Source organism: Eurosta solidaginis, chromosome 4, assembly GCF_040869045.1.
Source record: "Eurosta solidaginis isolate ZX-2024a chromosome 4, ASM4086904v1, whole genome shotgun sequence".
Taxonomy (NCBI): domain Eukaryota; kingdom Metazoa; phylum Arthropoda; class Insecta; order Diptera; family Tephritidae; genus Eurosta; species Eurosta solidaginis.
The window spans coordinates 85,990,612-86,014,657 of record NC_090322.1 but is presented as its reverse complement, the minus strand read 5'-3'; the positions used below and the strand labels follow the sequence as shown (position 1 = coordinate 86,014,657).

The 24,046-nt window shown below is 42.3% G+C and overlaps 1 protein-coding gene and 2 long non-coding RNA genes across 3 annotated transcripts; 1 reads left to right on the top strand and 2 right to left on the bottom strand.

Moving 5' to 3' along the window:
- Positions 1-116: 116 nt before the first annotated feature.
- Positions 117-5,843, bottom strand: LOC137248045 (uncharacterized). The gene is made up of 3 exons (XR_010952024.1): positions 5,686-5,843; positions 1,312-1,696; positions 117-1,252 (listed from the first exon to the last, which is right to left on the bottom strand). It is a non-coding gene; the product is annotated as an uncharacterized lncRNA (long non-coding RNA).
- A 1,784-nt stretch (positions 5,844-7,627) lies between these two features.
- RpL35 (Ribosomal protein L35) lies at positions 7,628-10,919 on the top strand. The gene is made up of 3 exons (XM_067782228.1): positions 7,628-7,759; positions 7,888-8,024; positions 10,636-10,919. The coding sequence occupies exons 1-3, from the start codon at positions 7,757-7,759 to the stop codon at positions 10,865-10,867; spliced, it is 372 nt and encodes a 123-aa protein (XP_067638329.1). The 5' UTR covers positions 7,628-7,756; the 3' UTR covers positions 10,868-10,919.
- Positions 10,920-22,909: 11,990 nt separating this feature from the next.
- LOC137250031 (uncharacterized) lies at positions 22,910-23,768 on the bottom strand. The gene is made up of 2 exons (XR_010952706.1): positions 23,412-23,768; positions 22,910-23,357 (listed from the first exon to the last, which is right to left on the bottom strand). It is a non-coding gene; the product is annotated as an uncharacterized lncRNA (long non-coding RNA).
- Positions 23,769-24,046: the final 278 nt, after the last annotated feature.

Below are 24,046 nucleotides of genomic sequence, written 5' to 3'. Positions count from 1 at the left end.
TACCTGCAGATTTACTTTACCTGGAGCAGCCATATGAATAAAATATGAACCAAAAAAATTTAATTTTCAATATTTTTTATTTTCAATATTATTATATATGTACATGAAATTGGGACTTATATTAATCCAGTTCATATAAAACAGAAGAACTTTAATAATAAGTAATCTGGCTTAATTGGTTTTTGTTTTCCAATTGAAATCTCTTCTAAGCGAGCAAAAAAATAATATTAAGTTTTAGAAAAAACTCCAATTATTTGAATAATCTACAACTTAAAGCTTAGTAGAAATTCAGATCAAGAATATTCAAAGGTGTCGTGGATCCGATTGCTGTCGTAATTGAAGAACTTAAAAATGTATGACTATTAATTGAGTCAGACTTATTATTGTTCTAAATCTAATCATTCAAGCAATAATTCTGCAACCCTTAGCAGGAGTATTGGTTGGTTTCAAATCTAATTCCGACAGCAATCGTATCACGACATCCCTTATTATATATGCACATGAAATTGTAACTTAAATTAATACAGTTCATATAAAGAAAAGTAAGTATTTTAATAATAAATAAACTCGCTTAATTGGTTTTTGTTTTCCAATTGAAATCTTTTCTAAGCGAGCAGAAAATAATTTTAAGCTTTAGAAAAAACTCCAATTATTTGAATAATCTACAACTTAAAGCTTAGTAGAAATTCAGATTAGGTTTACTCTTTTTTCAGATAAAGAATATTCAAAGGTGTCGTGGAATCCGATTGCTGTCGTAATTGATGCACTTAAAAATGTACGACTTGTAATTAAGTCAGACTTATTATTGTTCTAAATCTAATTATTCAAGCAATAATTCTACAACCCTTAGCAGGAGTATTGATTGGTTTCAAATCTAATTCCGACAGTAATCGTATCACATCCCTTATTATATATGTACGTGATATTGCAACTTAAATTAATACTGTCGATATAAAGAAAAGTAAATACTTTAATAATAAATAAACTCTCTTAATTGGCTTTTGTTTTCCAATTGAAATCTTTTCCTGTGCAAGCACATCGCTAACCTGTGTTGGCAAAAGATATGATTATACTGTGTTCGATAGATAGTCGGACGAGCCGCTACTCGGCGAAGTAGAGGTGACCGTTGTGTCGGTGGCAGCTGTTACAACAGCAGTTTCTAACTTTACACCATCCGTACATTGTGATGAATACTTCACTGCCTTTTCCAATGGCTTGGCGCCAGCAATTTTTGCTGTTTGTAAAGCTTTAGCTGTAATGCAAATATATAGATGGGTTAAAGTGGTTTTCGTATGTTATTCAACAACTCACCCTATACCATCATCACAGCCTCCTCATCGATTTTGAATATGTGTACTATTTCAGTAACAAGACCCAGTTCGTTTGGTGCAATATTTTCGATTTGAAGAATATGTATACTATCCGTTAGGCAGACAATTAGGTTCAATCGATTCATTCATATACTGTGGGTATTTGAGCCGTAGACGCAATGGCAAATATTTTGATTCTTTTTGAAGTGTAACATTTGTAAACAGTTTGGTTTCTCTGCTGTCACCATCACCACTAGAGAGCTATTGAAGAAACGCTCGACCAAGATAATATGTGAGATTTACACGCATAGATTTCTTCCACCTTTTCACAGTTATGGATGGAGAAAATGCGAAAGCCATATTTACCATCCAATACCGAAATAGAACTGTAGAGGAAGAAACATTTTATAAAATTTAATAAAATCAAAAAATGATAGTTGTGCTAAAATGGGGTAACGTATTGTATGTTAAAGTATAGCGAAGTCTCAGCGGCTTTGTCCTGGTGAAAATTAAGTTTGAATAGGTTTTATTCTTCATTCTTAGAAACATGTACGAAGGTACCTGGTAAGATATTAAAAATCCTCAACGCTTTTTTGCTATAACTTAAAAAAACTCATATTCAAACTTCTGCTTAACTTCTACATATCAATAGCTACCTTTACCACCAGGAGTCACTATTGCTTCTACGCCTATGCTATTGTTTCCTACATCGATGAGCTTTGTAATAAAATAAACAGCTATCTCCCCAATCTCTCCAGTTTTGTCGCCTCGCGAAACCTGATATTTTCACCAACCAAATCATCGGTGACCTTATTTAAAACATGACCGCGCCAAATGTCGACCATATGGCATTACCCTACCGACTGTCTTACACCCTAAAATTTTGGGTGTGACTTTCGATCAGGATCTGCATGCACTAGCAATTGTAACGAAAATCGTCGTTGGTGTGAGGGCTTAGCCGATCTCCATAGCGCCCGACTATGAGGAGGAGCTGTTTAGGACTGGCATCTACGCCGTTTCGCCTCATAAGAGGGCGGCGGGATGTCGGTGACCAAGAACTGTCAACCCCCTAATCCAGGGTGTTATGCGGACCGTGCCTGTTGGACGATTTGTAGCCAGGGGATAATTCGGCTGTATTCGAACGGAGCCTTCCCGATACCGGACCACCTCGGGAAGTATTGATGGCCTTACCACAGTAAGGGGCGCTGCTGTGGCTGACGGTTCTTTCCCCGTATATAATACTGGACCGCTGAGCCCGCCTTGTCGGGCTGGTGGTCGTACGACCAAGGTGAACGACTCATTACCTAATTTTCATAAGGACGATGATAAGAAGAGGACTGAGCCGCAAGCCAAGGACGACAAATACGCATTAAGCGATGCGTCGCACTCGGGGAGCGAAAGTAGTGCTAATTCAATGAACTCCGTGTTGGAGAAGCACACAAATGAAAAAGGAGTAGAAGAGTTGAGAAGGGTACGGAGCAAAGAGCTCTCTCGAAGTACCGTGCAGTACTAAGAATTGTACAACGCTTGGGAGCAGTGGTGGACTCAACAGAAGAGGAGATCGAGCGCTTGGCATGGGCTCATGAGGCGGTAGAAGTAGGTCGAAGGCAGTTCAAAAGGTTTTCTGCGAGAAACCCTCGGTTCTGCAATCGGTATGAGGAGGAAGAAGCGTCGAATGGCAGAATGAAAAAGCAACGTTCGGCGGAAGGCGACAAGCCTGCTTTCAAGAGGCAGAAAGGGCCCAGTCCCAGAGCCGCGACGCAGGGCAGTCCCATAGACAAGACAAGTAGGCCCAAAGCTGTAAGACAGATGGGCCCCAATAGCGAGGTAGCAACTACCTCGAAGGCTGCGAGTCAGAGGGAAGTTCCAACTATGGAAGTAGGAGATAAGCCAAAGGGAGATAACGCTAAGAATCCGACTTTCTCGGAGGTGCTAGAGGGAGCTAAGACTCCGGCTTTCTCGGAGGTGCCAAAGGGAAATAAAACTAAGACGCTGGCTTTTCCCGAGAAGATGAGTGATGTGGCAAAGCAGTCACTGACTGTGGCGCTGGTTGATCGTAGCAGTCCTTTCGAACAGATGACTAGTGAAAGGTGGAGATCTGTAGAAAAGGAGCTTAAGCTAATGCTTAAGATGATGCGGGAATAACCAAGTAAGCTCCTTCCAACCTTTGATTCGGGGGATGGTATAATGGTATGAAGATGATAGCGTGCGACAACATCGCGAGCTTGCGGTGGCTGGAGGAAGTGGTTCCAAACCTCTAAAGGCAGGGCACGAACGCGCGTTTTGAGATGGTGGATAAAGCGCAAATCCCCAAGGTACCAAAAGTTAAGGTATGGATACCACGCGTGATGAAGTCGAAGGATACACTGCAATTTTTGCAGAATCAGAATCCGAACATACCGACACAGGATTGGAAGGTACTTACTGTATCTCGGCCTACGGAGGAAGGTCAGTTATACATCTTCCAAATAAACAAGCAGGCGGAGGATATATTGTACGCGCAGCTTGGAAAAATGTCCTTAGGTACAGGCAAAATTTATATGCGACTCAGGAAAAGAAGTCGCGGGTATTAAAGTCCTAACACGCTGGACGTGGGCGAAGTCGAAAAGGACCTCAAAAGCCTAAGGGAAAAAAGACAGGTGGAGGTAGCCCACGTCACCCCGAATGTGTTAGAAGGGGACCAACAGCCAGATGGTGCTGTGAGTCGCACAGAGGAACACCCGGCACAACAGGTACAAGAGGCTGAAGGAGGCTTCGAACACTCTAAACCAAAAGGGCTAGGGGAGGACGACGACGTCACGATGAAGGTGCTGGAGGGGGACAAGCAGCCCATTGGTGCTGCGAGTCCTACAGATAAACCTCCAACACAGTAAAGTGGCGTCGAGCGAACTCCTCTTCCTAACGCGCTGATCCAGGAGCCGTGGCTTCCATCGGGAGGAAAGGTTTCTGGACTTAGCGCGCGCGGGTTTGGCGTTTACTATGCGCAAACGGAAGGACGGGTGCGAGCTGTAGTAATGGTAAGGAAACAGCTGCATTCATATATGCTGCCTAATTACACTACTGAGGATCTCGTAGTGGAGGTGAAATCGCCGGGCTCAGATGGTACATGTCCGGCCATGCTACAAGTTTCAAGTAGGGCGGTCGTGGGATGGCTTAAAATAATATTCGATGGGTGCATAAACTGAATCATGTACCGCACTCTTGGATAACTGCTCGTGTAGCTTTCCTACCAAAGGCGGGGAAGATCGGTCACGTGTATCCCAAAGATTATAGACCCAATAGCTTAACATCATTTCTGCTCAAAACCTTTGAGAGGCTGATAGATGTGTACATAAAGTCCAACGTGGATGAAAAGCTGCTCTCCACAGCACAACAGGCGTACACCAAAGGCAAGTCAGTAGACACCGCATTGCATAGGGTGGTAATAAGCATAGAAAAAGCCCTGGAATATAAGGAATATGCTCTAGAAGTCTTCTTAAGCATTGCCGGGGCTTTCTAAATGGGCGATTATTGATGGTCTTAATTACGTTAAAGTACATCCAGCCTAACCCAGATGGATCGACTGCATGTTAAACTGCAGTAAGATTACATCGCAATGGGGATTGTACGCGACCACGAAATTAGTGGACAGGGGCACTCCGCAGGGAGGGGTGCTATCACCTCTGCTGTGGACGCTGGTCATTATCCAACTGCTTAGGGGATTCTACGAGGGACCAGAAAAACTTACGGTTTACGCAGATGACGTTGCATATGGTCTTGTTTACAAAGAGGTACAAGGTCCCTAATTGGCCCAGGCCTAAGTAAGGAGGGGCGACTCTACGGGAGAAACCTTGCACAAAATATCTAGGAATGATCCTAGACAGAAAGCTGTCATGGCAGCTCAACGTGGAGGATAGGGTGAGGAAGGCTTCAACGGCACTTTATGCATGTAAAAGAATGCAAAAGAACCGGCATATACGATCAGAAGGAACTCGATGACGATGCCTCAAAACTAGCAACCAGAAGCAATAATTATCATTTCACTGACACAAATTTTATAGTTTTTTTTCGGGATTTGGACACAATGTTGTTGTTTTTGTAGCGATAAGGTTGCTCCCCGAAGGCTTTGGGGAGTGTTATCGATGTGATGGTCCTTTAGCCGGATACAGATCCGGTACGCTCCGGTAACACAGCACCATTGAAGTGCCAGCCCGACCATCTCGGGAACGATTTACGTGGCCACATTAAACCTTCAGGCCATCCCTCCCTATAGCATCATGTAACGAAGCTCAGTTTCTTCCAAAAATTGTTCAACACTGCCACGTAAAATCAATGTACTTGTTCTAATGCAACCTTTAAATAATTATAAACTATAAAAATGAAATTAATGCCAAACCTTGGAAAATGTTGAAACATTCACCACCAACAAAATGCAAAAACTTTTCATCCTCCTCCCGTGACCATTCTGTCATCTTTATGCTAGGATCAAGCCATTCGTACCAGCGTGCCTTACATTGCTTGGCAGATTTGCGGTGCAGCAGTGATGCAATACGTGACCACTTGTTTTTGCCATATTTTATTACAGCTGCTTTGAGGATTTCATCCTGAAAGTTATCAATTTAGTTAATAAACGGCCAAGAGTAACCAGTCGCGTCAAAGGGAAAATTTTAGAATAGCACCCCCCGAGTTCGGGGTAAAACTTGGTATCAAATGAAAGAGGGAGTTCTCCCGATCACAAATATATATATTTTAAAGTGCGCAAACTTATAATTTAAAAGTTATTTGTTGTTAAAGTTTGCAAATTTAGCAAATTTCTATAGCACTTTAAATTACAATTTACACATCTTTCAAAACCTTAATCCACATACATTTCTATATAAATTGGCAACGATAAACTTAAATTGCATTTTTGTATATTTCACATTTCATTTTTGCATTGTTTTCACTTATTATAAATGTTTTTATTAAATCAAATCACGCTTTTGTAGCAACATGCACATATATATATATATATACATATATTTTATTGAAGACATTACAAAGCTGTGCTGCCACATATATATACGTATACACATATAAAATTTGTATAGAAATTTGCAAACTTTAACACCAAATAACTTTTAAATTATAAGTTTGCGCACTTTAAAATATATATATATATGTGATCTGGAGAACTCCCTCTTAATTTTAAATCTTTCTGGAGATATTCCATTTAAAACTCTCAACATTGAAAAATTTTTCGACCACCAAATGTTTTGTTGTCTCTGCTGAATTAGAAATGGCGGATTTTTTTGCACGCAAAAATGACGTATTTTGCTATCCCTATAAAAATAATAGGTGCGAGAGAGCACGATACATTGTGGGAAAGCTAAATTTGTCAACATGCTATTTCATTTGGAGAATTTTTCATTCCAAATCGTCACCCCTGTCAAAAATTCGTGTGTCTGTGTGCGTTTTTGGTCACACGATTTTTGCAGGGAACTAGCTACAGCAACAGGGTGTACCGAAAAGCGGAGACACAACGCTCTGATGGCCATAGGGCATAACATATAGCTGAATCAGTTGCGATGAATTGTGGACACACATAGAATACATAGAATTAGTGTAGAGGGTGAAACAAAGACACATATTTCAGTTACATCTGAGTATAATGCGTATTGAAATTTAGTAGGACAAAATTTATGCGCAGCAAATTCAGAGGTGTATTTAAAGTTTGTCGCTTAGCAGTCCATATAAAGTTTAAGGGTAAACGGATATACGCGTGTTAAAAAACACGGCTATTTTATTCTTATGGCTGCTCCAGGCAAAGAGGATAAGTACAATAAGAGCCGTCACTCGTTACTTTGTGGAGAGTATCTCGCTGGAAATTGAAAAAATTGATGCCGAATGTTTTCTGAGAGGGACATTTTTAATTGTCTCGCATTTATCCATGCCGTATAGGCCCCTTGTGCAACTATGATCTTTGGAAAGAGAATTAAATAACTTAATTAAATACAGTCGAAAAATAAACACAAATACCCCACGAAAATGTATAGAAGACATTTATAAACATCTCGCCCAAAAAAAGTAGCGACTACCTCTCAGTATACATCGAGTAAATGCCAAAAAAATAACGAGTGACGGCTCTTATTGTATTTATCCTCTTTGGCCAAATGACGAGCATTGTGCCGTGTGTGAGCAGAACAGTGCTATGCTCACATTCTATAAGTGAGAGCGGAATGCACGATCACATTAATAGGAACGAAACGGAAAATTTCGTCACAAAAGTTCATCACGCCCATGCAAACGTGACTATGAGTATAACCGCTGCAGAAAGTCACAATGACCGTAAAATGACTAATCAAATGACGTGGAGCGCTTTTGCAGGGTTGGATGTCACAGAATGCTCGTTTAAATCTGACGCAAGATATTATTGTGCTGTGAAAAGTTAGCTGTGGTAGTTCTTTTCTTAGTGAACTGCAGTGAAAATGGTATGTTGGTTTCAACTTCATCTTTAATTTTTTGAGCAAACCTTCATATTATATCTAATTTATGATTGTTATAAACTCTCTTAATCGGTTTGCCAAGTGACTTAAACAAAATTTATATTAATTTATAGGTAAAAGTGAAGTGCTCTGAATTGCGTACCAAGGACAAGAAGGAGTTGACTAAACAACTCGAAGAACTGAAAAATGAGCTCCTCAACTTGCGTGTAGCAAAAGTTACTGGAGGAGCACCTTCAAAACTCTCTAAAATGTAAGTGAATTAGGTAATAGTCTAGTTGAGGGGTCGACTGTTAATACGCTACCAAAGAGGTGTCAAACGACGCGCATTGTCATCAGTATTAATAATCCGAAGGCGGAAAATAAAAATATTAACTCGTTCAAAAGATATTAACGAAAAACCGAAAAAAGACCAGCGGGTACCTCCGAAACCGGGGGTCGGATCCATAGTATTTTTGCGCAGAACACCTTTCTGAGTTGGCGGCCTTCGGCCGCGCTTATAAAAAATAACCCTGGGCTCGATATACCAAGTCTGGGTGTGTGGTATAACATGTGATGCACAATTTTTTTTGTGGGTACGAACACAACAACAACCACATGGAAATCGCCAACTTAACTGCAAATATCTCCGGACAGAGATAAAATATTTTTTTCCGCCTTCGGATTATTCTTCTCGAGATTAATACGCGTCTTTTGACACCTCACTCTATATTTTTGGTAGCGTATTAGCAGTCGACCCCTCAACTAGACTATTACCGAACTTATGTTGACTTATCAAGCTGCATGTTTGTTACATATGCCAAAGATCTTTTTACGCCCCGATTCTGAGCGTTACCGGTAAAATAGTACCCAGAACATTATGTTACCGAATATCGTTACCAGTTCTTTTATACGCGATTGTGGCCCTGGTGGTATCGCTGTCATCACCGAAAAAGTCACCAGTGTGTGGAGAAATTTGAAAGGTAGTTTTCTTCGCTTTCACGGTTGCCACTTTGGTCCATTTGGACCAAAAATGGTCTTGGTCCGCTGGTCCCTTATCGTCAATTTTGGTTCTTTTTAGGCAGTAGCCACGATTGTTACGTTTCTTTCTTTTTCACTCAGGTAAAAATTCAGAATATTGCCCAAAAATTCGCCACAATTTCGTTAGCCCCCATATAATTTTGAATTTACTTCAATGGAACTCTCACCATAAAAAATTGATCAGTCCATAAAATGTACCAGAACAATAACATTTCACCTAGGATATAATTTATTCCAGGCATTAAAAAGAAAAGTGTTAGCAAACACATTGTCGTTAATTGTTGATGAAATAACCGCCTAATCAAAAAAACTTGTTTTATAATAATATTAATAACGGCTAGATATTTCGATCGGCTATACAACACTATGTAAAATATATGAAAATAAAAATTGCTTCTCGCCTAGCATAGCTTATAGCGAGCACTCTGTCGTGAGCCTAACACTTTCAAAACTTATACAAAGGAATTCGATGCATTACTTCTCGTTTGGAAATTTGATATTTAAATCTTTCTCACCCAGCTCAATGAGTTCAAGGAATTCTAGGACTATTGTGGTGTTAAGCCACGCAAGGTAATTGAAAACTAAGTACCTTCGCACAAGAAATATTTTAACTCGAAGACAGAAGGAAGGAAATGCAAAAGAGATTTGATTGATTTCGGAAGAAATGTTTTGTATAAAATTATTCCCTTAGGTGCTAGCAGAAACACGGAGGCCTGGGATTAAAACTCACACTTACTGAATCTAGGATCTGATATGAAGTTTAAACGTTAAGGGAAAAAGTAAGCATCTATAAAAATAGCACTAACAAAATTGCTTAGTTTCATTTATGCTTTACTGAGTTTTCCACATACATAGTTCGGCATCACCAGAACGCAAATTTTGAACCGTTTTTTACTAAAACCTAATTGCACTATACATTTTATTTCATTGCAATCAACAACATAATGCTATTACCAAGAGCTTTGTGACCAAAACTAGGTTCACAACGTTTGGTTGGTGACAGACAAAGACTTGTCCTATGTCAAAATATAGTACCATTTTTGGTTGCATGCACATATATTTGTTTGTTCAGCTTGAATTAAAATCTTCACTATATTTAGTAAAATTTTATATGGAACTAATAAAATAAAACAAAAATTTGGTCCTTTTTTTCGATGAATTTTGGTCTCAAATGAAAACATGGTGTGGCAACCGTGTTCGCTTTACCGAAAATGTTTCACTTGCAGATACGAGGTTAACGAATAAACGGGACGATGTGTATATGCATATTATGCATGATAAGTTTCTAAATAGGTATATTGTAATTTATTCTGTGAAAGTACATAATGTAAACAAATACATATGTATAGCAAGGGCCAAACTTTTTTACTATTTTTACTTATTTGCGCTAACAATTCTTTACTTTTCAGTTTTGCCTTTTTCTAAACAATAGCTGTTGTGTGGTTATTTCGAAGTAACCACCTACTTTTGTGGGTAAAAATTATCCAGCTACTTTCGCGGGTAGAATACCAAAAGTTGCCACATGATATCGTTACCGTGGTGAAGAATGTTGTTACCACACTAGAATCGGGGCGTTATTAGTGTACTAATGAAATTAAGCGCCTTATTATGTAACTCGATTCGAAAGACATTTCTTTCGGATTCGGACAAAAATGTATGCAATTTGATAGCTTTCGAATAACATTTCCATTCGAATCGAATTACAGAATAAGGCAATTAATTTCATTAGTACACCAAAAAGATCTTTGGCATTTGTAACATAATTCAATTACTTGTGATTGAATCACGACTTTGACCAGCATTGTGTTTTACAATTAACCTACAAATTTTCCTTGTATTTTCAGCCGGGTTGTACGCAAAGCAATAGCAAGGGTATATATTGTTATGCACCAAAAACAAAAGGAAAATCTTCGAAAGGTTTTTAAAAATAAGAAATATAAACCATTGGATTTGCGAATGAAGAGGACCCGTGCTGTTCGCAAGACGTTAACTCCCAGAGATGCAAACAGGAAAACTTTGAAGGAAATACGGAAGAGGTCCATATATCCTCCAAGAAAATTCGCGGTCAAAGCTTAGTTGTATTGATTTGGTGAAATTAATTTTTAAATAAACTAAGTTGAAAAGAAAATAGTAAGTAACTTAGCAACGTGTTAAAAGAGACGCTTCGGTAATTCTATACGACAGCATGACACTGCTGTTTCGCTTCCCAAGGCCGTCGGTTCTATGTACCGGAGCGACTCGGGATTTTTCCCGACCAAGGACTGGCATTTCAGTGTAACCCCATTTAATTTGTTGCGTCCTTCCCACAAATTGTCATCCACCCAGTAGCTCCCTGCAGCGGGACAACTCCATATTATATTGCTACGGGAAGGTATCGAACCCAATCCGGGTCCGTTTCCTGACCCCGGTCCTGAGAAATGGTTTTGCTGCATCTGCCGGAAAAGAATCTTTTTAGGACGGTCATACTCTTGTCAGTGTGTCTCGTGTAAGGGATGGTTGCATCGGACAGGTTGGTCTGGGCTAGACCCCAGAACCAGACGTTCACGTAACTTCTATAAATCTTTTGTGGCTCCTTGCAGTTCACGTCATAGGACGTCCCGTAGTCTGCGCCTTAGCGCCATATTTTATTTTAATATATTAAATTGCAACATGGTCAGTAAATTACAAAAACATTGTAATTGTATGTATTTATATTTACGCTTGGCCGCCACCGCCTTGTATTAATCCTAACAGAACAAAAAAAATAATCACCAGCGTTACTGAGCTGGCAACACTATTCACTTTCATGTGTTTTCATTTCGACAGAAATTTGTTGCAATATTTGTTTTGATATTTTATAAGTAAATTTGTGAAACGTAACATAATTTTTTCGTTAATTCATGCAAGTTAGATTATGTTAATATACCAGGCATGCTTAACCAACGAACCGATATAATTTCGTTGCGATAATTAACTTTAATAAACGAAACGAAATGACTTTGTTTTGTTTATTAACGTTGATTATCGTAACGAAATGATATCGTTTCGTTGGTTAAGAATGTCTGTAATATACTAAATATAAAAAGTAAAGTGATGTGTGCGCTTAAAAGATTGTAAACGTGCGGGATCAATATGTTTTACACAAACCTGTTTTTCGCGGATAACTTTTATACGGATAAAAAAAGTTTACTTCCGCTTTCGGATTCTTAATCTAGATGTGAATACGCGTCTTTTGATACCTCACTCGAATATTTTGGCCCAAATTTCGGTGGGGTTCTATGTTCCGGAGCGACTCGGGATTTCTCCCGACCAAGGACTGTCATTTCAGTGTAACCCCATTTAATTTGTTGCGTCCCTCCCACAAATTTTCATCCTCCCAGCAGCTTCTTGCAGCGGGACTGCTCCATTTTCTCTTGCTCCGGGATGGTATCGAATCCAATCCGGGTCCCTCCTGACCCCGGTCCTGAGAAATGGTTTTGCTGCATCTGCCGGAAAATAATCTTTTTAGGACGGTCATACACTGTTCAGTATGTCTCGTGTAAGGGATGGTTGCATCGGACAGGTTGTTCTGGGCTTGATCCCAAAACACGTCGTCCACGTAACTTTTATAAATCTTTTGTGGCTCCTTGCTGCTCACGTCCAAGGGCGTCCCGTAGTCTACGCCTTAGCGTATGTTTGCGACATCCGCCCAATGCAGCTCCTGCCTTGGGCGGTGCCACTTTCTTAGATGTTCTGGTCTCCGGGACGGCAACCCCCCGACCGGTTTCACTGAGCCATGTTGCCAGGTCGCAAACCCCAATCTACCGGGTACCCCAATGTTTGCCCAAGGACGCCCAGTCCCAGGGCCACAACAGCAGTTGCGTCCTGGCCTTCCTCAGCCCAGGCGTAGTCACCAGTCACTCCCAGAGTGGCGACGTCTCCCCTATGCACTACAGAATTCTGCAGTTAAACTGTAATGGACTAACTGGAAAGATCACTTCCCAAGGCAGTCGGTTCTATATACCGGAGCGACTCGGGATTTTTCCCGACCAAGGACTGTCATTTCAGTGTGACCCCATCTAATTTGTTTCGTCCCTCCCACAAATTGTCATCCTCCCAGCAGCTTCTTGCAGCGGGACTGCTCCATATTCTCTTACTGCGGGAAGGCATCGAATCCAATCCGGGTCCGTCTCCTGACCCCGGTCCTGAGAAATGCTTTTGCTGCATCTGCCGGAAAAGAATCTTTTTAGGACGGTCATACTCTGTTCAGTGTGTCTCGTGGAAGGGATGGTTGCATCGGACAGGTTGTTCTGGGCTTGATCCCAAAACCCGACGTCCACGTAACTTTTATAAATCTTTTGTGGCTCCTTGCTGTTCACGCCCAAGGGCGTCCCGTAGTCTACGTCTAAGCGCCCCCACTACCTTCCAGCAGCCCCGCTGCTCAGCAAGCCACAACAAGTTCGAGCTGCTGCTGTTGTTGTAGCAATGCTCGCCCCACCTAATAGCCGCGACCGATCACAAATTGTCATCAATATCCTCTAACGGGAGTCCAAGGAAACTTGCCGTTTCAACAGGGGTGGACCATAAGGGAAGGGGTGTTAGAGGCGTTGGTTCCACATTACAATTAAAGAGATGGTTGGTGTCATGTGGGGACACATTGCAAGCGGGGCATACATTTTGTATGTCGGGGTTGATTCTGGATCGGTAAGAGTTTAACCTGTTACAGTATCCAGAACGAAGTTGAGCAAGAGTGACACGCGTTTCCCTGGGGAGTATGCGTTCCTCTTCCGCGAGTTCTGGATATTTTTCTTCAAGTACTGGATTCACCGGGCAATTCCCGACATAAAGGTCCGACGCCTGTCTATGGAGTTCACCAAGGACCTGCTTGTGTTTTTTCGCTTCATACGGCTAGGTTCTAAGGTGCCGTATTTCCTCAAAATGCTTACGGAGATGACTCCTTAGGCCCCTAGGCGGTGCTGGTTCGTCAATCAGATGTCTGTTGGGATGCCCAGGTTTCTGGGTATTTAACAGAAACTGTTTGGTCAGCATCTCATTTCTCTCCCTGATGGGGAGTATTCTCGCCTCATTATGCAGATGGTGTTCTGGGGACATAAGAAGACAGCCCGTGGCGATTCTGAGAGCAGTATTTTGGCAGGCCTGTAGTTTCTTCCAGTGGGTAGTTTTTGGGCTTGGCGACCATATGGGTGACGGGTAGCACGTAATCGCCTGGCTAATTGCTTTGTATGTGGTCATGAGCGTTTCTTTATCTTTTCCCCAGGTACTGCCAGCAAGGGATTTGAGGATTTTATTACGGCTCTGAATTCTCGGAACAATTGCGGTTGCGTGCGCACCAAAATGCAGATCCTGATCAAACGTCACACCCAAGATTTTGGGGTGTAGGACAGTCGGTAGCGTAGTGCCATCGACGTGGATGTTCAATATGGTCGACATTTGGGGCGTCCATGTTGTAAATAAGGTCGCGGAAGATTTAGTCGGTGACAATGCCAGGTTTCGCGAGGCGAAAAAACTGGAGAGATCAGGGAGATAGACGTTTATTTTATTGCATAGCTCATCGATCTCTGGGCCTGGACCTGTGGCCATTATTGTGCAGTCATCGGCGTAGGAAACGATTGTGACTCCTTCCGGTGGTGAAGGTAGCTTAGATATGTAGAAATTAAACAAAAGTGGGGATATGACACCACCCTATGGCACCCCTTGTTTAATTCTCCTTGGTTTTGATGTTTCGTTTCTGAATTGCACCGATGCCTGCCGACCACCCAGATAATTTGCGGTCCACCTTTTAAGACATGGGGGAAGGGTAGACCCTTCCAGGTCCAGGGGCTGCTGCTCGCGCCCCACGGCGCCAACAACTCAAACAGCTGCTACCACTCATAACTACAATCTTCGTTGTAGAGTCGGAAGCAATGCTGAGCAACAGCCCCTGCCCCCGTCTTCTCCCCCCCTCTTTTCCGGCAGCAATCGTGTGGGTCAGGGAAACAGACTCTTAGTCCCTACCTCCGTTTGCACCGTTTGCCAGCACAGAATATATATGTTTGCGACATCCGCCCAATGCAGCTCCTGCCTTGGGTGGTGCCACTTCCCTAGATGTGCGCCATGTTGCCAGGTCGCAAACCCAAATCATCCGGGTACCCCCATGCTTGCCCAAAGACGCCCAGTCCTAGGGCCACAACAGCAATTGCATCCTGGCCTTACCCAACCCAGGCGTAGTCACCCGTCACTTACCCCCAGAGTGGCGACGTCTCCCCTTATGCACTTCAGAATTCTGCAGTTAAACTGTAATGGACTAACTAGGAAGATTACGGAGATAGCCGATTTCATGAAGCGGCACAACATCCGCATTGCTGCGATTCAAGAGACTAAACTCACAACAAGATCTGCATTGCAGACCTGCTCTGGGTATAACGTCCATAGGAAAGACCGCGAGAGCGGAAATGGAGGCGGTCTCGCGTTTATCATACACCACTCTGTGCAATATTGCATATTTTATCCTGGCATCGACCGCAGGGACAATGTCTTAGAACGCAAGGCCTATCTGTCCGGTCAGGCGATGCAAACCTAGAAATCATCAACATCTACATCCCTCCTGCCACCCGTTGCCCCAGTGGATACCGCCCTAATATCAGGGCCTTACTCACTGGCAACAATCGCATTATCTTAGGCGATTTCAATGCCCATCATGATCTATGGCATTCAAACTTGCGGACGGACAGTAGGGGTGAGATGTTAGCGGATCAAATAGAAGAAACGACGTTCTGCACAATAAACGGAGACGCCCCCACACGTATGGTAGGAAGCTGTCACAGCTCGTCAGATATCTCAATCGTGAGCGCAGAACTCGTAAACTGCGTCAACTGGCTGCCGATGGTAACATTAGCATCCGACCACCTGCCCATACTTATTTCGCTTGAGCGTAACGCCGACTTCATCGTCACTGAAAAACGCACTTTCATAAACTTCAAAAAAGGAAAGTGGGAAGAATATAAATCCCTTACAGTCAGCCGCCTAGCTGCCCTCCCTATCCCGACTGATGCCCGCCAAGGGGAGCGTGCCTTCCGTAAGGTCATTAAATCCGCCTCGGCACATTTCATTCCCGCCGGGAGAATTCCCGAAATCCGGCCCACTTCCCGGCGGAGGCCGCAAACTTAGCGAGAGAACGTGACCTTATAAGACAGCTTGACCCAGGCGACCCCCAAATAAGGGATATAAACCAACGCATCAGATTGCTTGTAGATGAACACAAGCGGGCGAAATGGGAGGAGCACCTAAGAGGTTGTAACCTTTTTACCGGTGTGGGTAAACTTTGGTCCACCGTAAAGTCCCTATCGAATCCGACTAAGCACAAAGACAAAGTCTCCATCGCCTTTGGCAACAAAGTGCTGCCGGACGCGAAAAAATGTGCGAGCGCTTTCTGCCGACATTATATAATGCATCCTACGGTCGACAAAGATAGACGGAGAGCCAATAGACGCGCACATAAACACAAATTCAGCGCGTCACCAATCACCATCACCGCTAAAGAGGTTGAGGACGCCATTGGTCGTGCTAAACCATCCAAAGCAGTGCGCCCAGACGGCATAGCCATGCCGATGCTTAAAAACCTAGGGAAAGAGGGGTTCAAATATTTAGCGCATGTCTTCAATCTGTCTCTTTCCACCTTTGTCATACCTGAGAAATGGAAAATGGCCAAGGTGGTCCCGCTACTAAAGCCTGGGAAACCAGCTAACATAGGTGAGTCGTATCGTCCGATATCTCTCCTATCGCCAGTGGCAAAGACGCTTGAAGCCATTTTGCTCCCTTATTTCCAAGCAAATTTGCAGCTAGCCCCTCATCAGCATGGCTTCAGAAAACTCCATAGCACTACCACCGCGCTGAATGCCATTAGCACCCAGATAAATTGCGGTTTGAATCAATACCCCCACCATAGAACAGTACTCGTAGCGCTAGACCTATCAAAAGCCTTTGATACGGTCAACCATGGCTCGTTACTGCAAGACCTGGAAGGGTCTACCCTTCCCCCATGTCTTAAAAGGTGGACCGCAAATTATCTTGGTGGTCGGCAGGCATCGGATCGGTGCAATATAGAAACGAAACATCAAAACCAAGGAGAATTCAACAGGGGGTGCCACAGGGTGGTGTCCTATCCCCACTTTTGTTTAATTTCTACATATCTAAGCTACCTTCACCACCGGAAGGAGTCACAATCGTTTCCTACGCCGATGATTGCACAATATTGGCCACAGGCCCAGGCCCAAAGATCGATGCGCTATGCAATAAAATAAACGGCTACCTCCCTGATCTCCAGTTTTTTCGCCTCGCGAAACCTGGAATTATCACCGACTAAATCTTCCGCGACCTTATTTACAACATGGACGCCCCAAATGTCGACCATATTGAACATCCACGTCGATGGCACTACGCTACCGACTGTCCTACACCCCAAAATCTTGGGTGTGACGTTTGATCAGGATCTGCATTTTGGTGCGCACGCAACCGCAATTGTTCCGAGAATTCAGAGCTGTAATAAAATCCTCAAATCCCTTGCTGGCAGTACCTGGGGAAAAGATAAAGAAACGCTCATGACCACATACAAAGCAATTAGCCAGGCGATTACGTGCTACCCGTCACCCATATGGTCGCCAAGCCCAAAAACTACCCACTGGAAGAAACTACAGGCATGCCAAAATACTGCTCTCAGAATCGCCACGGGCTGTCTTCTTATGTCCCCAGAACACTATCTGCATAATGAGGCGAGAATACTCCCCATCAGGGAGAGAAATGAGATGCTGACCAAACAGTTCCTGTTGAATACCCAGAAACCTGGGCATCCCAACAGACATCTGATTGATGAACCAGCACCGCCTAGGGGCTTAAGGAGTAATCTCCGTAAGCATTTTGAGGAAATACGGCACCTGAGAACCCAGCCGTATGAAGTGAAAAAACACAAGCAGGTCCTTGGTGAACTCCTTAACAGGCGTCGGACCGTTATGCCGGGAATTGCCCGGTGAATCCAGTACTTAACGAAAATTATCCAAAACTTGCGGAAGAGGAACGCATACTCCCCAGGGAAACGCGTGTCACTCTTGCTCAACTTCGTTCTGGATACTGTAACAGGTTAAACTCTTACCTATCCAGAATCAACCCCGACATACAAAATGTATGCCCCGCTTGCAATGTGTCCCCACATGACACCAACCATCTCTTCAATTGTAATGTGGAACCAACGCCTCTAACACGTCTTTCCTTATGGTCCACCCCTGTTGAAACGGCAAGTTTCCTTGGACTCCCGTTAGAGGATATTGATGACAATTTGTGATCGGTCGCGGCTATTAGGTGGGGCGAGCATTGCTACAACAACATCACGGAGATAGTAGATTTCATGAAGCTGCACAACATCCGCATTGCTGCGATTCAGGAGACTAAACTCACAGCAAGATCTGCACTGCAAACCTGTTCTAGGTATAATGTCCACAGAAAAGATCGCATGAGCGGAAATGGAGGCGGCCTCGCGTTTATCATACACCACTCTGTGCAATATCATATATTTGATCCTGGCATCGACCGCAGGGACAATGTCTTAGAACGTCAAGGCCTATCTGTCCGGTCAGGCGATGCAAACCTATAAATTATCAACATCTACATCCCTCCTGCCACCCGTTGCCGCATTGGATACCGCCCTAATATTAGCGCCTTACTCACTGGCAACAATCGCATTATCTTAGGCGACTTTAATGCCCATCACGATCTATGGCATTCAAACTTGCGGGCGGACAGTAGGGGTGAGATGTTGGCGGATCAAATAGAAGAAACGACGTTCTGCACAATAAACGGAGACGCCCCACACGTATGGCAGGAAGCTATCACAGTTCGGCGGATATCTCAATCGTGAGCGCAGAACTCGTAAACTGCGTCAACTGGCAGCCGATGGTAACATTGGCATCCGACCACCTGCCTATACTTATTTCGTTCGAGCGTACCGCCGACTTCATCGTTACAGAAAAACGAACTTTCATAAACTTTAAAAAAGGAAAGTGGGACGAATACAAATCTTTTACAGACAACCTCTTTGCTGCCCTCCCTATCCCGACTGATGCCCGCCAAGGGGAGCGGGCTTTCCGCAAGGTCATTGAATCCGCCTCGGCACGTTTCATTCCCGCCGGGAGAATTCCCGAAATTCGGCCCCACTTCCCGGCGGAGGCCCCAAATTTAGCGAGAGAACGTGACCTTATAAGAGAGCTCGACCCAGGCGACCCCCAAATAAGGGATATAACCCAACGCATCAGATTGCTTGTGGATGAACACAAGCGGGCGAAATGGGGGAGCACCTAAGAGGTTGTAACCTCTGCCGGTGTGGGTAAACTTTGGGCCACCGTAAAGTCCCTATCGAATCCGTCTAAGCACAATGACAAAGTTTCCATCGCCTTCGGCGATAAAGTGCTGTCGGATTCGAAAAAATGCGCGAGCGCTTTCTGCCGTCAATATTAATGGATTCTACGGTCGACAAAGATAGACGGAGGGTCAACAGACACGCACATAAACATAAATTCAGCGCGTCACCAATTACCATCACCACCAGAGAGGTTGAAGATGCCATTGGTCACGTTAAGCCATTCAAAACAGTGGGCCCAGACGGCATAGCCATGCCGATGCTTAAAAGCCTAGGGAAAGATGGTTTCAAAGCACATGTCTTCAACCTGTCTCTTTCCACCTTTGTCATACCCGAAAAATGGAAAATGGCCAAGGTGGTCCCACTACTAAAGCCTGGGAAACCAGCTAACATAGGAGAGTCGTATCGTCCGATATCTCTCCTATCGCTAGTAGCAAAGACGCTTGAAGCCATTTTGCTCCCCTACTGAGCAATAAAATATTATATAATCACGAGATACATAGCTATGGAGCTAGATACTGCAATAATATAAGACTGCCTAGAATAAGAACAGAGTTCGCAAAGAAGACTTTAGAATACACTGGGTACAAAATGTACAATGAACTACCTACTGAGATAAAAGATTGTGAAAATATTAATAAGTTTAAAGTAAAATTATTTTTATATTGTAAAACACTTAATATTTAATGAAACAAATGTTTAATTAACATCAACTAGGTCTTAAAGACCGTAATAAAGAAATATAATAATAATATATAATAATAAGCAAGAGAATATGGAGCAGTCCCGCTGCAAGGAGCTGCTGGGAGGATGACAATTTGTGGGAGGGACGCAACAAATTAAATGGGGTTACACTGAAATGGCAGTCCTTGGTCGGGAAAAATCCCGAGCCGCTCCGGTACATATAACCGACGGCCTTGTCGACCATTTTGAACGTCCACGTCAATGGCACTACGCTACCGACTGTCTTGCACCCCAAAATCTTGGATGTGACGTTTGATCAGGATCTACATTTTGGTGAGCATGCAGCCGCAGTTGTACTGAAAATCCATAGCTGCAATAAAATCCTCAAATCTCTTGCTGGCAGTACTTGGGATAAAGATAAAGAAACGCTCTTTACCACTTACAAAGCAATTGGCCAGCCGATTGCATGCTACGCGTCCCCGATATGGTCGCCAAGCCTAAATCAGTAGTCTCACTGGAAGAAGCCACTGGCCTGCCAAAATACTGCCTTCAGAACCGCCACGGGCTGTCTTCTTATGTCTCCAGAACACCATCTACATAGTTTGGCGAGAATACACCCCATTAGTGAGAGAAATGAAATACTAACTAAACAGTTCCTGTTGAATACCGAGAAACCTGGGAATCCCAACAAACATCTGATTGAGGAGCCAACACCACCCAGGGGCTTAAGGAGTAATCTCCGTAAGCATTATGAAGAAATAAGGCACCTGAAAACACAGACGTATGAAGCCAAAAACACAAGCAGGTCCTCAGTGAACTCCACAAACAGGCGTCGGACCCCTATGCCAGGAATTGCCCGGGGAATCCTTTACTAAAAGAACAATACCCAAAACTTGCAGAAGAGGAACGCACACTCCCTAGGGAAGGCGTAATTTGAATTGTTTACACCGGTATGTCCTGCATTTGGGACAAGTTTATGGCCATTAATTTTGACTAAATAAAAAACTTGGCAGGATCTCTGGTCAGCTTTGATCTTTTTAGCGTTGCTTGTTCAGCAACTTTATGCATTAAATATCAAACTGGCAGGATCGCCATGTAAAAGTTTTAAACAAATAGAGAGGAACGCTGATGAGTAGCGTTAAAAATTGAGTGACTTTATTAAAGAAATTCATTTCTTTTTATACAAAATTTCTTATTCTACACAAACGTAATTACACTAATACTTACACACTAAAGGTATCTACATTCCTAATACATACATTCTGTGTCAGCATATTAGTTTGACCTAATTTTAGATATTTGTATATATAAATATTTTGGCAGGCACATTGGCAAACTATTATTAACATTCAGACACGCTATTAATGAATTGGTCAATGTGCCAGTTAAATGTAACCGGATATGGGTCTTGCTGTCGGCACTTGTATGTGATGGTGAAATCCCGCTGTGTTGGGGTGAACATAATTTATGTGGGTCGATATTGTAATATGAATGCAATATGAATGTGTGAGGTCGATATTTATATATGCATAAAAAATGAATTGGCATAGAAGAGCATAATGCATAATGGTACACCTTTTCAGGTTTCCAGCGCTATATATAGCTTCTCCAAACCCAATTGTCAACCTCACCTTCGAGCGGCGAATCCCGTTTCACTAACAGACGAGGCTCTGGCGACCCCAAGCTCCTCATGGAACTTGGGGGTCGAGAGGGAGGGATGGCCTGAAGGTTTACTGTGGCCATATAAATCGTTCCCGAGATTGTGGGGCTAGCACCTTAATGGAGCTGTGTTACCGGAGCGTACCGGATCTGTATCCGGCAAAGGACCATCAAATCGATAACACTCTGTAAGGTTCCATTTTGGAACCTCCGAAAACGTTGTACTTACGTACACCCTACTGCACACTCCACGCCAATACCAAAAAACACGTACTTTTAGTTTGGTTCTTTTTATTATGTTGGGTTTAGTATAATAAATGTTTTTAAATTAGTGTACACTTTATTTGGTTTTATTTTCAGGTTTAAAATTTATGCCCCTATTACCGTTTACAACTCAACTCTGGTTGGGTTGAAATTTCGCAATTTGGTATTACAGATTACAACTCAACCTGTCAAAAAAAATTTCGGTTGAGTTGTCTAGCCTTACAACTTTTTGTGGCATTGCCGTTTACAACCTTGTGTTGGTGTAGTTGTCAAAGACGTCAAAATCTTACAACTGCTTACTAGCAGTTGTCTCATACAATTTTGCAGTTGTTTTGAAAAAATGTTACGTTTTAGAAGACGGTTCACCACCTAATTTTTAACAAAAATTTTCAAAGTTGGTATCAAAAGACACGTTTCGACCTCCGATTTAAGAATCCGAAAACAAAAATTGTAATTCTTTACGACAGCATGACACTGCTAATACGCGTCCAAAAATATCGAGAGAGGTGCCAAAAGACGCTATTAATCTCGAGAACAATAATCCGAAAGCGGAAAATAAACATTTTATCTCTGTCCGGAGATATTTTCAGTTGAAGTTGGCGATTTTCATGTGGTTGTTGTAATGTTGTTGTCTTTTTTCGGTTTGTGTTTAATATCTTTTGAACGAGTTAAAATTTGTATTTTCCGCCTTCGGATTATTAATACTGATGTCAAGACGCGTCGTTTAATACCTCTCTCGATATTTTTGGACACGTATTAGCAGTGTCATGCTGTCGTAAAGAATTACCACAAACATTAGTTCTAATAAAATCTAATTTCATGTGGTTGTTGTATTTTGCCAGATTTTTTGTATACAGCAATGAAGAAAGGTGTTGGACCCAACCAGGATTATTTTTACGAATCGCGGCCAAAGGCTGCCAACGCAGAAAGATGTTCTGTGCAAAAAAACTGTGGACCGGGCCTCATATTTCGGACCCTCTCGGGCCATTTTGTGGGTCTTTGTAAATATCTTTCGAAAGAAATAAAATTTTTAATTTTCGCTTTCGAATCCTAAAAACGGAGATGGAAACCCATCTTTTGATACCACCTTTGATAAGAGTTAGATGGTGCACGGGCTTATAAAACGTTACCAAAAAAAAAACAAAAAATTTAAAGCCGGTAGTTAAACCTTTTTTAATCAAACAATAATCAACAATTTTGTACACATTTCTAGAAAAACCAACGTTTAAACGAATTACATTGAATAACTTTTTGACTTTATGTAGTGACATTCCATAGTTGGACGAGGCTGGTCGCAGTTTGGATGCAGCCAAAATAGGTGAAATTATGCGAGTCCCATTGATACTAATCACTACTCCTGGGAATCCTATTTGAGTAAAATACAGTTTTTTCTGTTAGGGTTTTAATCTACTTCGCACAAATACGCTCCTCAATTATATCTAATACCAGTCCAACACCAAAATCATTTCCACAGCATATTTGATAGCTGCCGTCAGCAAGGAATCGGAGTGTGGCGCATAATTTTAAAATACGAACGCGTATGCGGAAATGGTTCTTAATTTTGTTTAGTACTGAGTAAAATGCTTCCTTTCCAATCTGCAAAATAACTTCATATGAAGCTCATTATTTGTCACTTAAACATTTTCTTACTTGGTGCTTGGTAGTTCCAAGGGATTGGAATGATCACGCGAATGTTTCCGTATTCGCGACATGTCAATCACCAACATTTTCGCCAGTTTAAAGTAGATTTCATATAACATTAATAAAAAAATCACATTTGAAAATGCTTAAATTTCTGCCACAAATTGATCAGCTGTTCATTTATCTGTCAAATCATCACTTTCTTAGCTTGGCAGCACCAATTCAACTTCAACTGAAATAAGTTGTAATTCGTAATACCAAACAGGAGTTGAGTTGTCTGAAAGTTGAGTTGTTTTAATTACAACCCAACCAAGTTGAGTTGTGTACCGTAATAGGCCCTTTAATGTTCAAGTTTTACTTGCCGCACTTGTCCAGATTTTATAATTGTGTGTATAACATTTTTTATGTCAGTCATGTGGGTCGCAGTTGTATTTGACATGCGCGTTGCCACCTGTACGCGCCTGTCAAATACAACTTAAGGGCCAACCACATAGAATACCTTATTATATTTTGGTGTAAGGCTTATGTTCCTTATATCACCCTTTTTTTCAAAAGAAGAATTTGGCAAATTACACACGTGTGCCATATTCTTTTTTGTATTCTATTAATTGGTTCGGATGAACGAAAATAATAGGGTGCACTTC

Coding starts and splice junctions, on each gene's coding strand:
- RpL35 (XM_067782228.1), top strand. Junction 8,025..10,635: donor CCTTCAAAACTCTCTAAAAT/GTAAGTGAATTA, acceptor TTGTATTTTCAG/CCGGGTTGTACGCAAAGCAA.